Source organism: Podarcis erhardii, assembly GCF_964252035.2.
Source record: "Podarcis erhardii genome assembly, chromosome: 1".
Lineage (NCBI taxonomy): Eukaryota > Metazoa > Chordata > Lepidosauria > Squamata > Lacertidae > Podarcis > Podarcis erhardii.
Window position 1 is genome coordinate 96704287 of NC_138497.1, and position 17290 is coordinate 96721576.

A 17290-nucleotide genomic window follows, 5' to 3' on the forward strand; every position below is an offset into this window, starting at 1 on the left:
AGAGATAATGGAGCTGAAACTGACAGAAGCTTAAGGATGAGCAGCGTCTTTTAAAAGTCTACCTGTTTCATCTTCCCCTGATCCCTCTGTGTGAAAGAAAGTCCTTCAAAGGCATACTAATCCCTTAAGTAAGTGAGCTCTTGCACTTAAAAAAATGGGGAGAAGCAAGCAAGTATGGTACAAGGGAATGATGCTTTGACGGGCATTGGTGGAAAGTGACATATTCCTACAATCCCTCATGCAAAGTGGTCTCACTGAAGCCACTGAGAGTAGATTTACTGGGGTTTCGGGTCATGCATTCATTTTCTCAGTCCAGTAGGTTAAGTTTCAGCAACAGCTAAATGAACTGGGGGAGGATGGAAGGAGAGAGCTGGTTTCGTGAGTTGCTTGTTTGATTAAGTAATGATATTAAATCCAGTTGTTAAAAGCCTGTGTGGTGTATGAAAGCAGACGTTTGCCAGAGTTCTTGCAAATGGATTAGGTAGTCAAATAGGATGTACGGGACAGTGTGTGTGTGTGTGTGTGCGTGTGTGTGCGCGCGCGCATGCACACACACTCCTATGTTGTGGACTTAACCATCTTCTTACGCATGGTTATCTTTTTAAAAAAAAAACACCTTCCCCATTGGTTCCAGTGGGGGGTAAGGTTAGAAATATATAAACATGGGGTTAGGGGGGAACTCCCCTAACCCCTAGAAATTGATAGATGGTAGGATTTTGGTTATTTGGGATATGAAGGGGGAAATACCAGCTGCAGAGGAATTCCTGAGCTAGCCTATGCAAAACCAACCTGGCCAAGCTAGGGTGATTAAGAAACAATACAAGGCCATTAGGGCTATTGGCAGTGCAAGAGAACAGTGCTTCCCACCTGCCCTGAGGTGTGAACAGAGACTGAGGGGTTGGAAGGTTGCCAGAGTAACTGGGTGTGATGTCACTGGAAGAAGTTGGGGCCTTTGGCGCAAGGCTTGGAATACGAGAAAAAAGACAGAGATCCATCTTGGGCAGGCTAGCTGAAGGCAGACTGGGAGAGATGCTTTGGACTCCAGTTCTGCACTGCTGGGGGCAACAATCCGCTCTTGAGATAACCATGCTGTAAGATCTGAACTCCCTTCATCTAAACTTAGGTGTAAATATGTGAATAAATCACATTTATTAAAACTATGACAGCCTCTGTGTGGCTTGGCAGGGATTTGGATGGTCAGCAACAATAGGAAGCTGCCTTGTCCCAAGTCAGACCATTGGTCCTTCACAATGTCAGACAAGAGCCTTTCCCAGAGGCACCGTGATGGAACCTGGAACCTTTTACATGTGCTCTGCCACTGAGCTATGGCCCTTCTTCATATGGCTTCAGGTTGCCATGAGGTGTAGGCCTTTTGTCTCGTAGATCCAAAGCTGCTCCACTGTGTGTTTTCCACCACTACCCTGGGGTTAGCTATTTATTTATTAATACTATTTTATGTGACTTGATATACATGATACCTAAGCAGCTTACATAAGATGTTAAAACCAAAATATAAATACTTATCACCAAAATAAAACAGTTAGCACACATCAATTTAAAAAAAACATGTTAGGAGGTCTTCATTAAAAAGGGTGCATTTCCAAGGCACATTTAAAAGTAGCATTTTAAAATGCTCTCAGATGAATCCTGGGACTGTATGTCAAGCACCACAACATCCTTCTGAGATGGGTTGACCAGAACGCTAGGTGGTATTCCAAAGAATTATGATACTGGTTTTCTTGTTTTCAATCTCTAGCATGCAATTTATCTTTTCCATTGCCACCACACACTGAGTTAATGCTTTTCACTTACCTGTATCCATCACCACCCTATGATTTCTTTCTTGGTTGCTGACTGCATGTTCAGATCCCATCTGTTTATGTGTGAATTTAGGATTTATTTATTTATTTTGCGCCACTGTGAATCATGTTTCAGTACTTCTACCCTGAACCACTTTTACAAGTGATGATTTTACACTTTCACACTGAACCTCATTTGTCATTTTGTTGCCTGTTGCCCAGTTTTAAGAAATGCTTTTGGGGCCCTTCGGTGTCCAATACCAGACAACATATTAATAAGTTTAGCAGCATTCGCCTCAATACTCAGAAGTAGTTTAAACTGCACATTATGCCTGATAATATATGGTAGTTATGATTCCCAGCACCCTTAAGAAGCTACAGTTCCCAGGATTCAGTGGAGGAACGTGTGTGCTTTAAATGTACTTCAAGTGTATGTTGTGGGTGCGAGCCTTGTCAGTAGGGTTCCTGTCCCCATGGAAAGTGTGTGTGTGTGTACATGTGCTGCACATATTTTGAGAGCACGAGGCTTCAACACACAATGAAGCAGTTATATGAGATCATGACCACGCGTGTGTTTGGCATGCATTTTTACTACATGGAGTGGTATCAGGGATGAAATTTCACTTAGTCTGAAGACAGACAGATATCAGGATGACAGCACACAGGGATGGAGATTTATTCCTTTCCGGCCATGACTCACACCAGCCACACAGTTTAATAAAAAAAAGTTCCCATCGGCACTTAAATCCCATCAATTCAAGAAAAACAAGAGGCATTGCCACATCATCTGCATTAACCTTGACGAGTTACCCATTAGAACACTTCATTTATATTGTCCAACAGCAGAGAGGAGTTAGAATAACTATCCTTCACAGTTTCTAAATGGGTAACAACTGTTTCCTTCTCTGATATATATATATTTAAACAAAGAAATCATTTTAAACTGTACACTGGCTCTAAGGCTAAAAACAGCTGGATGTTCAAGGCCCATTTCCCTGACTATACAATTTTGAGATTAAGAAGAAATTTCTTGAAATTGTTTATCCACCACTCAATTGCAAGGAAACATCTCAGCAGTTTATAAAGCTATAGAATCAAACTTTAAAATTCTTGATAATTTCACCAGTTTAAAACAGGTGTCTGTAAAGAAAGCATAGTATCATATACGGTCACCGTTGTGTAAAAGCCATTGTGACAACACCTTGACACAGCATTGATAGTGCCCAGAAATGACAGAAGTGAAAAAAAGCACTTGGTGAGCTTGGACTGGCATGAGAAATGTCAAACACGCGCACTGAAGGATTTGACAACTTTGTCAGGAATATTAATGGCTTCTAAGAGAGGGGAAAGCACTTTAGCCAAAAAGAGCCCGAGTCACTCTAAGATGAAAAGCAAAGTCATAACCTTCAATCGCAGCTGATTCTTTTGTCTATTCAAAGATAGATAGTGCCTGAGTTTTCCTGTGCAGCTCTCCAGGTCCAGACTCTGTTATTTTAATCTCAATTCATTTTATCTCTATCATGTATTATCAGGTGCTATTTAAAAAGTGGGTGTGGGTGTGCGGACTTTGTTGATATCCGTCAAACCATACCAATATACACTTAATAAGAAAAACTTCTGTGGCAAAAAATGTGGTGGCGGAGGGAGATCTCAGGGTCTGGAACAGCCCTAACTGTTCCCCCACAAAAATATTCACCACCCACCAATATCACCACCTCTCCTTGGTTTCTGCTTGAAAGTCAAGTCCACAACTTCACCATTGTAGGTTAGAGATGGCAGATTCTGCCAGGTGCCCAGTTGCAGCCTCAAATCTTACGTCTTACGCCACTTTGCAAGAGAAACTTGCTGTAGAGTCTAAGGGGTGTGGGTGTGCATGCACACATTCTACTTTCAATGCCTAACAACGGCCGTGGCTATGCATGAAGCAGTTAGTATTCCAAGAAGCAAATTTTAGACCAAATGTTTAAGTAAGGCACTTGCTGGAGCTAGCTGTACATTAGCACTCCCACCACTATTCTAGTAACTAACCAGGGGTGGAGGTGAGGAAAAACACCAGCCGACATGTAGAATCATAATGGCATTGCGTAGCTGGGATACAGCTCAACCATCTCATTATTAGGTATGTCAGTCCCAATAGGTAAGAATTCCCAGTCAACAAAGATGTTATTTGTAATTCAACACACTTTGAGCTGTGTGTGCCATCATTGTATGCAGCCTTTAACCTAAGAACATTGATGGCTTTGTAGTTAAAATTAAGCCAAAATTTGGTCGTTTTAAATGAGAGTGGGAGTAGCAATCTGACCCCAATGCACACAGTTCCCTTTCCTTAAATGTGGCTCCAGGTTATTCTTCTGCAAAAGGGCATGTCTTCAGTTATCAGACAACAAACCAAATATGGGTTTACTGAAAAATAAAATTAAACACAAAAAAGAGTATTCCAGTTGTATAAAACAATAAAAGAAAACAGGAACCCACGAATCAAAGAATGCATAAATTTGATTTTATTTGTATATAATAATTTGGCAAGAAATCACGTTGCACACATTTAATTGTGCGTATGGTTTAAAGTCTTTTGTTGTGAAAGTCAGATATGTGGCATGCAATAATAAAAAGAATTCATTGCATGTGATGGTGTTACAGCACAATCCAAATCATGTCTCTTTAGAAGTATTGAATTCAATATGACTCACAACTCTTGGGAAGTTAGGAGTGAATTTAGCTGCAGGCCTATCCCCACTTACCTGGGAGACATCCCTTCCCCACTGAAGTCAATAGATTTCACCTGTGAATAGGCTTATGTTGTTAGTCAAATGCACTTCTCCCACCTGTAACCTCTTTTAAAGATCTGCAGCTGTGTTAACTAGCTAATGCAGCTGTGAGGTGGATGAGGAAAGCAAGCTGAGCTTGAATCCTGGCAAGATGGGGGCACTGTGGGTGAGTGATTCCCATGTCTGAGAAATTGATCCTGGTTGCCCTTCCCCACTAAAAGAGCAGGTTGGGGGTCACTGGTATGACAGCTATTACTAGTCATGGACTGGGAAAGCTTGGCCACAGCAGGCCATGCATTGGATGAGTGCAATGTGGGACACCACTCACACTTGATCCGGAAGCTGTAGCTAGTACAGAATGCTGCAGTACGGTTGCTGGAAGGAGTGAGACCCAGGGGAGGCCCTGCTGTTGGGGCTGCCACTTGGGGTTGCCCAGGAGGTGGTGATATGTGCCGGGGTCTTCTCAGTGGTGGTTCTTTATTTCTGGAATGCCCTCCCTAGTGAAGTGTGTCTCTCTCCCTCATTATTAATTCTTATGCGAAATTGAAAACGCATCCCTCTTTGGATGGCTAAAAGTCCTATCCCTGGCAACTCTGAATTTGTTAGCCTGAGAGCAGGTGATTGCCTTTATGTGTGTGTTTTTGTTGCTGCTTGTGGAAGTTGGTTTTTTAGAAGATACAGTGGTACCTCGGGTTACAGACACTTCAGGTTACAGACTCCGCTAACCCAGAAATAGTACCTTGGGTTAAGAACTTTGCTTCAGGATGAGAACAGAAATCGTGCAGCAGCTGGAGGACCCATTAGCTAAAGTGGAACCTCAGATTAAGAACAGTTTCAGGTTAAGAACAGACCTCCAGACTGAATTAAGTTCTTAACCCAAGGTACTACTGTATAATTATATTCTCTTAGTATTGACATATTTGCCACCCTGGGCTTCTTTGAAGGATAGATGGGATATAAATGAAGCAAGTAGCAGTTAGCTGTGAGATGCACAGATCTGTGCTTTGCAAACACTTGGTCCTTATAGGCAGGTGGGATGAACCTCTCCTGTTCTGTGAGATGAGACAGCATTGCAGAAACAAGCAAACCTATGAGGAAGCCAAACTAAATCTACTATGTAAGAAATGAAAATAAAAAATGATGCAGGAAAGGTTTTCAGCCATATGGATTTGAATACAAAAGACCCAGATAGAAAGTAGATGAGGTGGAGAAAGTCACGAGGGTTTTTCTAAAACAATCACCATTAGAATGGGAACCATTCCTGGAGGGTTTGGCATAGAACCCTTTGCCATACGCTATTAACCTCACCTTCATAAATGTTTATTTTATGGTCTCTATGAACATTAGAAGGGCATTATTTTCAGTAAGCAGCAACAAGGCAACAGAAGCTAAGTGAATGCAGTGATATATGTCTAGTTGTAAAACTGAACAGCTAAGGCTTTTCTGAGCATATTTTTCCCTGTAAGGGTAAGAATGTCATTGTGTGTCCCTCCTCACTTCCTTTGGGACCATTTCCCTTCTGTGGGTGCTAACATGATGCAGAGGGATTTTTGAAATAATTGACACATTGCATTCACATCTTTAATCAGTGTTGCTCTTGTATTCTACTGGGACAGATTAGATAAAGAATTGTTCTCAATTTCTAGTGAGGATTACTCGCTAATATTCAGAGATGAGCTAATTGCTTTTCACACAGTGTGGGGAACTTTCTTTAGACTGTGGAAAGAAAGGTACTGTATTTGATCAAGAAAATATATTTCTCATTGCCATTTATATTCCGGATGGAAAAAACTAAAGTTAAAGCTTATGTATTAGCAAGGAAAAATGAAGGAAATAACTTCATATGAAAGTCTTCATAAGAGTGCACCAACAGGAACCAAATAAATATATATATATTTTTTAAAAAAATAGTTTGGTTCTAGAGTATGAATTTATCAAACATACAAAACCCAGAATAAAGTGTGGGATAACCAACCTCATATAATTCATGAAGGTGTTAATACATAGAATAAGATGTCCTGCCAGGATTAGCTATGTCCATCTCATCTTGGGAGGAACTAGGTAATTAGACCTCCCTCAGTCTACCTGAGAACTTCAGCATGTGAAAAGGTTTGAGGTGATTGCTCCAGCTCAGCTTTCATCAATCATTATTGAGTTCTTATATTAATAATTTAGGAACTTTAACCACTTTGTAAAGCAAAGTTTTACTGCTTGTGTATTTCCCCCCGAATGCTGTATGGAAAAACAAACAAATCTGACCTCTAAAGAGTTTGTAAGTAAATTACCAAATGTTTGGTCTTTTTCTATGCTAGGGAGCAGAGAAACTTTGGAAGGAACTTGAAATGACCCATATTGCTATGCTTTATTTTGCTGCCTATTTTGTGATTTTAAATCTCTTCCGGGGTTCTTTCACCAAGGAGTACTTGCACCAAACCTGGGTCTTTGCATCCAGCAGTTCGTGTGTGTGTGTGTGTGTGTGTGTGTGTGTGTGTGTGTGTGTGTAACCAACAGAAAGAAGTAGCTGTGAATAGTTTTCTGAACAGAAATTCCTCTCTAGGGCCAAAACAACTCACCTTTCTTGGTATGGGTTCTTTCGATAACAATTACAGCCAAGCTAAGCGACTTGTTCCAAGATGGTCCAAGATGGCGGCACGTGCAAACGCTGCGGCTGAGAGCTCCCGGGAGGGGAGTCAGGGTTTGTTAGGACGAATTATTTATAGCTGTAGCATAGTGTATTTTAAAATGGGGTTTTAGAGTTTTTTGGGGGGGGTTGAATGTTTTATGTAGTTTTATGTAGTTTTGTGGTAGTTTTATGTAGTTTTTCAATTTCATTGTTCCGCAAGGGACAATGACAATAAAGATATCGTATCGTAGCGTATCGTATCGTATCGTATCGTGTCGTATCGTTGTTCTAACCCTCTGATTTAATCCCTCCTGCACTATTTGACAAACTATTTTTCTGCTGTTATTTTACAGTCACTATACTTAATTCTGTTACCGAAGTTTTCATTACTTACAGACTCCTGCAGTTCTTTGTAATTTCATGGTGTAAGCATTTTAAAATGATTTTCTATTGCAAATGTTGTTTCATTCACGTAAATGCACCAAGAAAATTAGCTGGTATAACCCCTGTCCTTAAACACAATGTAGATGACATTTCGGCCATCAAGTAAATTAGTTGTCTCTTGCTATAACTTCCAATAATAATAATAATAATAATAAATAAATAATTTTGGAAGCCTTTAGAAACCAACCATAATGCACAAACAGATGCCCCGATAACCTTTTGGTGGTTAAGTTCAGTGTATGTGGCTCTCCTTTCCAACTGAAAAGAAGCAATCCAACTGAACAGAGGAATCCTGAGTGAGCAGATATGTCAGACGGGGGGGGGGGATAAATTAAGCTTATTCCTAACTGCTTCTGGCCAGTGTTAGGTCTGTGTGTGAGGGCAGTGCAAATGTTTGCTTTCTCTGCTTCCATTGATTCCTGTGAGGTGAATTACACCTGCATTTTGGGTGGTGTAAGTTCCACCTAGTTCTACATGCAGTATCAAAAGAAGGAGGGGGTTAGAATGAAGCATAATTCTGTTCATCCCTCGCTCTACCCATTCTTTGCCCTTGGCATCTTTACAAAGGCTTTATGTCAGCAAGGTTAAGGTTATTTGTTCCAGGGTGTGTTACAACTTACTGCAATTTTGACTCATCTTAGAATCATCTATCCCTGGGGTTGGGAACCAGTGGCCCTCCAGATGTTCTTGGGACCCCAGCTCCCTCCATCTCCACTCAGGAGGGCCAATGGCTAGGAATGAGATGTGGACTCTCAATATCTGGAGGGCTTCAGGTTGCCTACCCTTGATCTAACCTGTTTCTCATTTTTTCAGAAGAAATTGGGTGATTTGCAAATCTCTCTTCTTTCCATTGGTCGGTTTGCTAGCTGCCAGAGCACCACATCCACTGCTAGGTACAGCCCTGCTGGATGTTTACAGGCATGGCCCGCAAGTTTGCTAACAGTGCTTCCCGTGAACACATTTTGTAGACAAAGCTGCCCGTCTATGAGCATCTTTCTTAAAGGATAAGCTGAGCACAGCAGTGGTCAGCGGGGGTGTTGCAATGCTTGGCCTCAGATCAGCAGAGTTGCTGTTGCTTATTGAAAGGTACAAGGGACAAGGTGGTTGGGACTGGACTAATGGGCCAGTGGCAGCAGCAAATGGACTCTTCTGCTGTGTCTGCACTGTCAGCCCTCCAGAAGCGTTGAGACTACAATTCCCATCACCCCTGACCACTGGTCCTGTTAGCTAGGGATGATGGGAGTTGTAGTCCCAAAACATCTGGAGGGCCGAGTTTGGGTATGCCTGGTATAGTGGAACTACACTACTACTGAAAAGTTCACACATACAAACTGAGGTTTCTGGGCAGGGTAGGTTTCTCACAAGTGGTGTGCCTTTGCATTATATATATGTGACATATATATGTGGCAAACCTACATGAGTTTCCCCACTATCTTCAAACAGCAATATGAAATAACTAGATAAAGTGCTTTTTAGACACAACTGCTTAGAAAGGGCACGGAAGATGAACCATCAATCCAGTCAGACATCCATTGGAAACCATATTGGAAACCTTTGCTTCCATGTTGAATGGAATGTAGTCTTTCAGATATCAGATGGAAGAATCGTAATTGCCCAAGGCACTTTGTTAGGATATTTTTCAAGCTTAATTGCCCTGTCATTTACAATTAGGGATGTTAATGCGACTGTTAAATGTCACAAATAGCTTGCAGCTTTTACTCCCCACTTGGCAAATGGGAATGTCCGGCTGCATATTTTATTTGGAAACATTTTGATGCATTTTAAAACTATGTTCAATGACAAGTTAATCAATTTAATGCTACAATTAGGCATTGCCTAATTTTTTTCTGCTGAACTATTTCAGCTGCAGCTACATTGGGTGGTCATGCATGATAATGTGCAAACAAACTTCATTTTGTTAAGGTGGCCGGTTAATTGGGACAAGGATGGAGCAGGAGCCGCATTCTAAGTGCATCGCACAAAGCTGATATATGACTGCTAGATGCTTCTTCAGTTTCCGAGCTGTGTGCTCTTCTGCCAATTTCTGCAGTCATCTACTGCAGGAAAAAAATCCATTAGGATTTTTATTTATTATATTGATGGACAGCTGCAATTTTGTTCCAACAGAATAACTTGTTTTGCAACCACACAAGAAAATAAAGAGGCAAGACAGAAAGATTAGGTGCATGGGGTCACATTTATTTATTTAACCTCAAATAGATCTGTATAGGGGAACAAAGGTCTATGGTGCATGAGCCAGCTCTGCCAACAGTGAAGGGCAGCTTTTCTTCTAGCCTACCTTACAGCTAGGGATTCCATCCTGCTGCACCCACTCCTGGGGTGCCACAATGCCAGGCAGGTGTTACAGGTTGGCACCAAAGGTGCTCCCTAGCCATGCCAGCCCTGAAGGCAAGCCTCTGGACTTCACCTTTAATGATGCCCATGGGTGTTCAGCTAAATCAGCTCTCCTCCCTTAGTATTGAAGCTGTGTGTATCTGCATGCTGAAGCTACTTGCCAGGCCCCTTAATTCCCTAAGTAGCTGCAAAAGCTTTGGGCACAAGAGGGCCATGAGATTATTCTACCCAAGGACAACTAAGTTTTCAATATCTGTAAACTGCATATTATATTATAAACTAAGGATCCAGAACCAAGAGATACCTATAATGCTAATAATTCTGAATTTCAAATGTGACACCTGGATCTAAAGCATGCATTAACATTAAAAATTCAGCACAATTTTGATTAGACAAACTGGGTGCCATCATCCTCAAATGACACATGCATAATGGAACAGAGCAGGGTTTCTCTGCTATGGGTCCAGTTCTATTGATTGTCCTTCCTGAATTCTTGCTAAGGCACAACCTTGCCAATATTGATGGTGAAAAGAGTAAAATCCTGAGAGGAATTTAGTCTCATGCTTTCCTGGCGATTCCATTAAAAAGGTAAAGGTAAAGAACCCCTGACAGTTAAGTCCAGTCACAGACGACTCTGGGGTTGCGGCACTCATCTCGCTTTACTGGCCGAGGGCACCGGCGTTTGTCTGCAGACAGTTTTTCTGGGTCATGTGGCCAGCATGACTAAGCTGCTTCTGGCGAAACCAGAGCAGTGCACGGAAATGCCGTTTACCTTCCCGCTGGAGCCATACTTATCTACTTGCACTTTATCTACTTGCACTTTGACGTGCTTTCGAACTGCTAGGTTGGCAGGAGCAGGGACTGAGCAACGGGAGCTCACCCCGTTGTGGGGATTCAAACCACCGACCTTCTGATCTGCAAGTCCTAGGCTGAGTGGCTTGTCAGATGCAATGATTCCGCCCTCTCCTCCTCCCAGACAGAATTCCTGGGCTTCTTCTGATCTCCCCAGAGCCAATTTCATGGGGCATGGAGGGAAAGAGGGGAGAAGCCTGTTGTGCAAGTAGAAGTCCTTTCATGGGACATACACTCATTAGTCAAATCCCACCTATTTAAATTTAACTCTTTCTAACACACCACATTTTAGGTATATCCCTGAATAGCTTGATTTTACACAGGCTACAATGTATTAGTATACATAAGTATGGATATATTATTTATCAAAATATATGTAAATTCACACACCCATGTACCCATGTGTCATTTTATCACTTAGTGACTCATCTAAACTTTGGAAATGCTTCTCTTGAAATGATAGTGGTTGTAGTCCCTTACTCATTACTGAGAGTACACTTAATGAGCCCAATTTAGTCATGTTAATTAATTTCAATGGCACTGCTCTGAGTAAAAGTTGTTTAAGGTGGCATAGAAGCTGTGATGAAATCATGATTTGGAGTGTAGTGTAGATGATTTGGAGTGTAGATTTGGAGCTGCAGTGATTGCAGCAATGAATGTTAATTTGTGAATTGTACCTTAATTGCCAGTATGGCAAGATTTAGGACTGGACAAGTCAGCATTTGGTTTTGGAATTGTAGTCTTTGAAAAGACCCTTCATATTGTGTATAGACTAGTCAATACAAGGAGTCAGAAATAGCAATATTTACAATATTGCATTACTTGCGGTGGTTTAAAGATAGTGGCTAAACTCCAAAATAGTTAAAGCACAATCAAATTTAGGCATTATCTTCAAAAACTAAATTTATATGCAGGAGGAGAAGGATCTATCAAAGTTGTAATTATTGTAGAGAGGTTGTGCTAAAATAAGTTTGTGATCTATACACTTTCCGCTCCTTGGCCAGTTGCTTTTGAGTTCACAAACATCACTTACCTGTCACAGTGCCTTGAAACGATATGAAAAGCTAAGGTTACTTTTTATGGGCAGAAGCTCAGTTTCAGGGGATGTGCTTGACATACAGAAGCCCCAAGGTTCAATCCCTAGCAATTATAGGTAAGACTGAGAAAGAACTTGGTCTGAGGTACTAAAGAGCTGCTTTCAGTCAGTATAAACTAGGGCTGTGCCCTGGATTCAGCTGAGACCCAAGCCAAATCAAGCACCTTTTGAGGGAGTCAGGTGCAGGACAAGTCAGGTACAGGCAGCCATGGCTCGCTACAAGTCGGGTTGGATGGCTGGCCCAGAATGATCCATGGCTGTCAGTGACTGGGGCATCAGACAGGAAGGAAAGACAGGCACTGGGTGAGGGGGGAAAAACCCTCTGAAAATACCCTGATCACCCAGAAAAAGTAGGAGCCCACCACTTGACTTTCTTTCCCAGCATGGTGCAGAGTGCTCCATTACAAATGGCTTTCCTGAAGAGAAATTGCTTGCAAAGGAGCAATATGTGCCAAGCAGAATTGAGGTGTCTGGTGAGCAGCTCTTCTGCAGAGGCACCGATCCTGCTAGGGAAGCCACCTGCAAAGGAGGACCCACAGAATTTACCCCACTGCTCTCAGTTGGGAAAGGGGGAAATTAAGAGCAACATTTCCTTCCTCCTCCTCCTCCCTTCCTTTTCACCCTCCCAGCTGTATTTATTTAGACCCTAAATAGATTTTGGGACTGGATCCGTAACAGGACTCGTGGTCTACAGGTTAGCCCAGGGCTGGTTTTGGGGTGCATTGCAGCCATGGTATGGAGCTATACACAGCCCTAGGGTGCACAGTGCTTAGCCAGACTGGCCAATATTTTTACTTTGTATAAGGCAGCTTCCTACAATTGGAGCAGCCCAGAAGAAAAAAGAAGAAATTGGATATAGCTTCATCCCCCTTCTTTGCAGAATGATTAATATATTGTTTTAATTTATGCAAATATATCCAGATGTTACAGTGGTGTGCAGATAAATTATTGTATAAATAAGCAAATATGTCAACAGTGGGGATAATTAGCTCACTAAGAGAACATGCTTCATGATAAGACAGGTTCACCACCACTGGTAGCCTCAGTGACAAGATTGATAACATGCCTTTGCAAATATTATAGCCTAACCTTTTGCATTCTGAATTGAATTCATCAGTGGTTTGCACTAGGCTCTGGATCAATAGGAAAAGCCTAATGGTGTTATAGATACATGGCAGCAGTGCTTACTTGATAGTATCTATATTGTTTGCACCTTCAAATTATGGTCGAGGTCCAGATGAATGTGTATGTAATTATCTTGTGCTTCCTGCTTTTTTTCCCTTTTCATCTTAGCGGCTGCCTCTGGCTCCGATATCAAACTCTCAAACCTAAAGCTATTTGTGTAACAAACTATTTGGAAGGCATCAATGGCTGTTCCTATTGAGTGGTGCCCTAGCAAAAAACCATATACAAGAGAAAAAACCCAATGTAGCTCTCCAGCCATCTATAGTGATCTGCCAGGTACTTGATAAGGACTGTCCCCCCCCCCTTTTTTTGGAGGCAGTAAAAACTAGAATCGCCCTCCCAATAGGCTGCTCCACATAGCTGGCATGGTGCACTCAGCTTAGCATGTTAAACGTTCTTCAGGCCTGTTTAGTTTTGAGCAATGGAACTAGGATGCCAATACAAACCAGCAATTGTTTTTTGTTGTAACACCTTTTCAAAAACCATCTTCCATCCTATATTCATTTTTTCCCCACTTCTATTTTGTTGTTGCCTATTCTTCCTAAGGCATTAATGGAGTATTTGCTCCATTGCTAGTAAAACTCATGATTTGAGGGCATGGAGCTACAATGAAACCTCCCAGATCTAAGCTGTAAATGAGTTAGGGAGCATCCTGGGAAAATTATCGCACTCTTGTACATCATATGAGCCTAGAAACCAAACTCATATGATGGGCCCTGGCATATTTGGTAGTTCAAAAGTTGCACAGGACTAAGGTACAAAAAATGTTTGCTAAGGCACACACTTCAAAACTAATGTGAATGCTGCAAGGTACTCAAAACAGGAGACAATACTAATGAAGAAAGCCTGATTTGCAAACTATCCCTTATCTAGTAATTGTAGCTATTTAAAATATTGTGTCTATAGATCAGATTTCTAAAATATGACCCATTATGTCAGGTAGTAAAATGTTTTGACACAAATAAAATTTTAAAGTGGGATATTTTCAAGTAAGTATTTCCCCACATAAAGTGGATTACTAGGCACACTTAAGGAATTGAATCTGAGTGCTGCTCTTTGTGCTTTTTCTGCTGTTTTTGGTTTGATGATGTGTATTTTAATCATCAGGATTATTGCTATTTGTTAGCTGCCTTGAGCAGCTCCTTTTCTAAGAAGGAAAGTAGGATTTATTTATTTTTTTAAGGAAACAAAATGCACAACATTGTGGTAAAAACTACCAAGGCCATTCAGCTAATGCATTTAAGTGCAGTCTTGTAAATGTATTGTGTGAACAAAAAAAGGAGATAAATTTGTGTTTGCTCATCATCCCAGTGAATTAAAGGATAGGGCTATAGGACTAGTTTCCATGTATTCATCTACCACATTTCTCTTGTCGTTGGTTGAATGTTCTTGCCATTCTTTGATGCCATGAACAGCAGAATATGGACCTGAAGAGACAGCTCTGTGACCAGCTTGAAGAGCACATTAGAGTAATATACCACAAGAAGTTGTAACTTCTAACACTTTGAGGGTTTCATATGCAGGGTGTTAGGTACAACAATATTGCATGTCAAAGAGATGTTCATCTAATAAAGATGAGCCAGCCTGGCCCATTTTTACCACCTTATTGGGAGTGGAGAAATGGATACCACATTGGCCATTTTTGCCCCAGGAGGAGAAAGCGCTAAAATTATTTCAGGCAACTCTGCTGTCTCAAGAAACTCTACAATTTTGTTTCTTTACAACTTAAAAGGTGGGCTTTCTTTTGATGCACAGCAAGATATAGATAGAGCATCGTGAGTGTTGAAACAATGCTATAGTACTTGTAACCTGCTTCCACAACGAACACAACCCCCAATGCATAGTGCTTTTAAAAACAAAAGTGAAATACTCAGGATCAAAACTCCTAGGGACAACAAAAAATTATTTGGGTTGGACCCAACCAACTTGCCTCGTTAGCACAAGTTGCCTCTGCCTGCACAATGGAACTTTCCCTCCCTCTCCCTCGCCATGTGTCCCTCAGTCTCTGCTGGGTTTTCCTTGCCAACTTTTCAGTGTTCACATGAGGGGCAGATGAGAGTTTAGCTGTGCAAGCAAAAGTCCTTGTGCAAATTGGCAAATTTCTTTGGATGAAACAGCGTCTTAGAATGTATATCTGAAATTAAGAGAATACAGAACTTCAACCGTAGAAGTTAATATTCTGATGGCCAAAGTTGAGTGGGTTGTTTATTTCATAGTGTGATTTGTAGGGCTGTAATTCACCTTGACAATACATTTGAAGCATTTCAGGGACTTCACCTGAATAAAATAAAAATTTAAAAAATCATTCATCAGAAGGCTCCTTTAGAAATAAAACAAATCATTTCCCAGGCTGAATTTAAATCTTCATGTAACAGCCTAGGCAGCTGTGACACACCAAATAAAAACTGACAGACTGTTCTGTGATGCTCTACCACAAGTTGGTGTTGAAGTTCAGAATGGAATCTCAGCCCATCTGCAAGAACCAGCTTCACAAATGATTCATCAAAGTAGTACTCAAATGGCTTACATTGTTAATAAAATCTCTTTATCTGAAACTATAATTTAATATTCATGTATCTAATTTACATGTGACAAAGTAGCATATTCTAAAATTAGAGTGTAACCAGCAAACTATTGACTACTGTAAACAATACGAAAAAACACAACCCAGATATTTCTTAGTAAATGAAAAGATACAACTTTTAACCAGGGAAACTATTTTAGTTGTTGATACTGGTTTAAACATAGCTGTAATCATGGCTTGAAAAAATTGTTCAAGCACACAGACATTTTCTGTGGAAGGAGTTTTGTGTATATACATAAAGTCCAAGCGTATACTACCAAATTTCTGCTTATTGAATTATAGTTGGTACAGTAAAATAGTGAATGCTTGAAAAACTTTTACAGGGAAGGGAAACAAACTAATATGTGTATTTATCGGACTTAATCTGATATTGTTTCCCAATGTAAATTGAAACAAAATGATCTTTTCTCAATATTTTGAAGCTTGACAGTGAAGAAATTGCAGTAATTGAAAAGTTGCAATAGTTGGTTAGGCTGCAGCTCTCCTGTGCAAATATCAATATTTATGTCAGGTGTGCATTATGCTGAAATTGAGAAATCATGTGCATTTTAAATAAAAACAGAGCAACTACGTACAGAACAAACAGTGAATCTTAACAGAATCAACATGCACTAACCCTACTCTTATGCAAAATTAATTTCTTCCAGGAAACTGCATCTGACCATTGGCCTTCCACAAAGGTATATGTTTTGTCCCTTGGTAATACATTTGGACTTTTGTATTCAAATCCCAGTTTGTTAGCTCATTGTGACCAAATGTGCTGCTCCACTGGTATATCCTTTAGCTGCCCTTGGGCTTCTGTAGAATCTGTTCTCTCACAGTCACTTTTATTTATGGTTTCAGTGAGCCTCACTGAAAATCTCCTCAGTTCTGTACAAATAGCTTCCTTATTCATCTTCCTCTGGTTCCTGTGATAAAATTGGCACTTCCTCCTTTAAACAAGCACTAAAGAAGCTGAGAATTGTGCTATAAAGGTGATATTTACTCTTCTCTGATGTGATGTAATGACCTTCATCTGGGTAGATCTGGGTGAGGAAATGTAAAAATAAATAGGCTTTTAAAACCAAATGATAGGGGTCTCTGATTTGTTTTAAATGCTTTTGCATCAACACAGAATTAGGCATTAGGCAATGTTATGGCGTCATTGAAAGCTCATAAAATTCAAACCAAAATTCATTTTCCTGATATTTTAAATAAGCATTTCATCACCTACACTGAAAGCTTTAGCAATAAAAGTATTTACATATATTTATTTAAAATGGCCTTTCTGATTTGGATTTTCAAAATGGTTTAGGGGGAATAGATATTTAATTTCTATAAATTATTGTATCAGCCTGATATACAACCTGGTAAAAATGTGAATCTAGTATGACTTCAAAACTAATCCAGAAAGTTCATTGTACAGTGGTACCTCGGGTTACAAATGCTTCAGGTTACAGACTCCGCTAACCCAGAAATAGTACCTTGGGTTAAGAACTTTGCTTCAGGATGAGAACAGAAATCGTGCGGCGGCAGCAGGAGGCCCCATTAGCTAAAGTGGTGCTTCAGGTTAAGAACAGTTTCAGGTTAAGAACAGACTTCCGG

At 40.6% G+C, this 17290-nt stretch overlaps 1 protein-coding gene and 1 long non-coding RNA gene across 4 annotated transcripts in view; one reads left to right on the forward strand and one right to left on the reverse strand.

Annotated features, from left to right (window-relative positions):
* LOC309348782 overlaps positions 1 to 17290 on the forward strand; it is a 38813-nt gene that overhangs the window by 17546 nt on the left and 3977 nt on the right. The window lies entirely within an intron of this gene.
* DPP10 (dipeptidyl peptidase like 10) overlaps positions 15294 to 17290 on the reverse strand; it is a 586236-nt gene continuing 584239 nt past the window's right edge. For all 3 annotated transcript variants that reach the window (XM_081871497.1, XM_081871496.1, XM_081871498.1), the window contains one exon: positions 15294 to 16731. In XM_081871497.1, the coding sequence (XP_081727623.1) occupies positions 16594 to 16731 (138 nt within the window). In that variant the 3' untranslated portion in view covers positions 15294 to 16593. The remainder of the gene's footprint in view (positions 16732 to 17290) is intronic.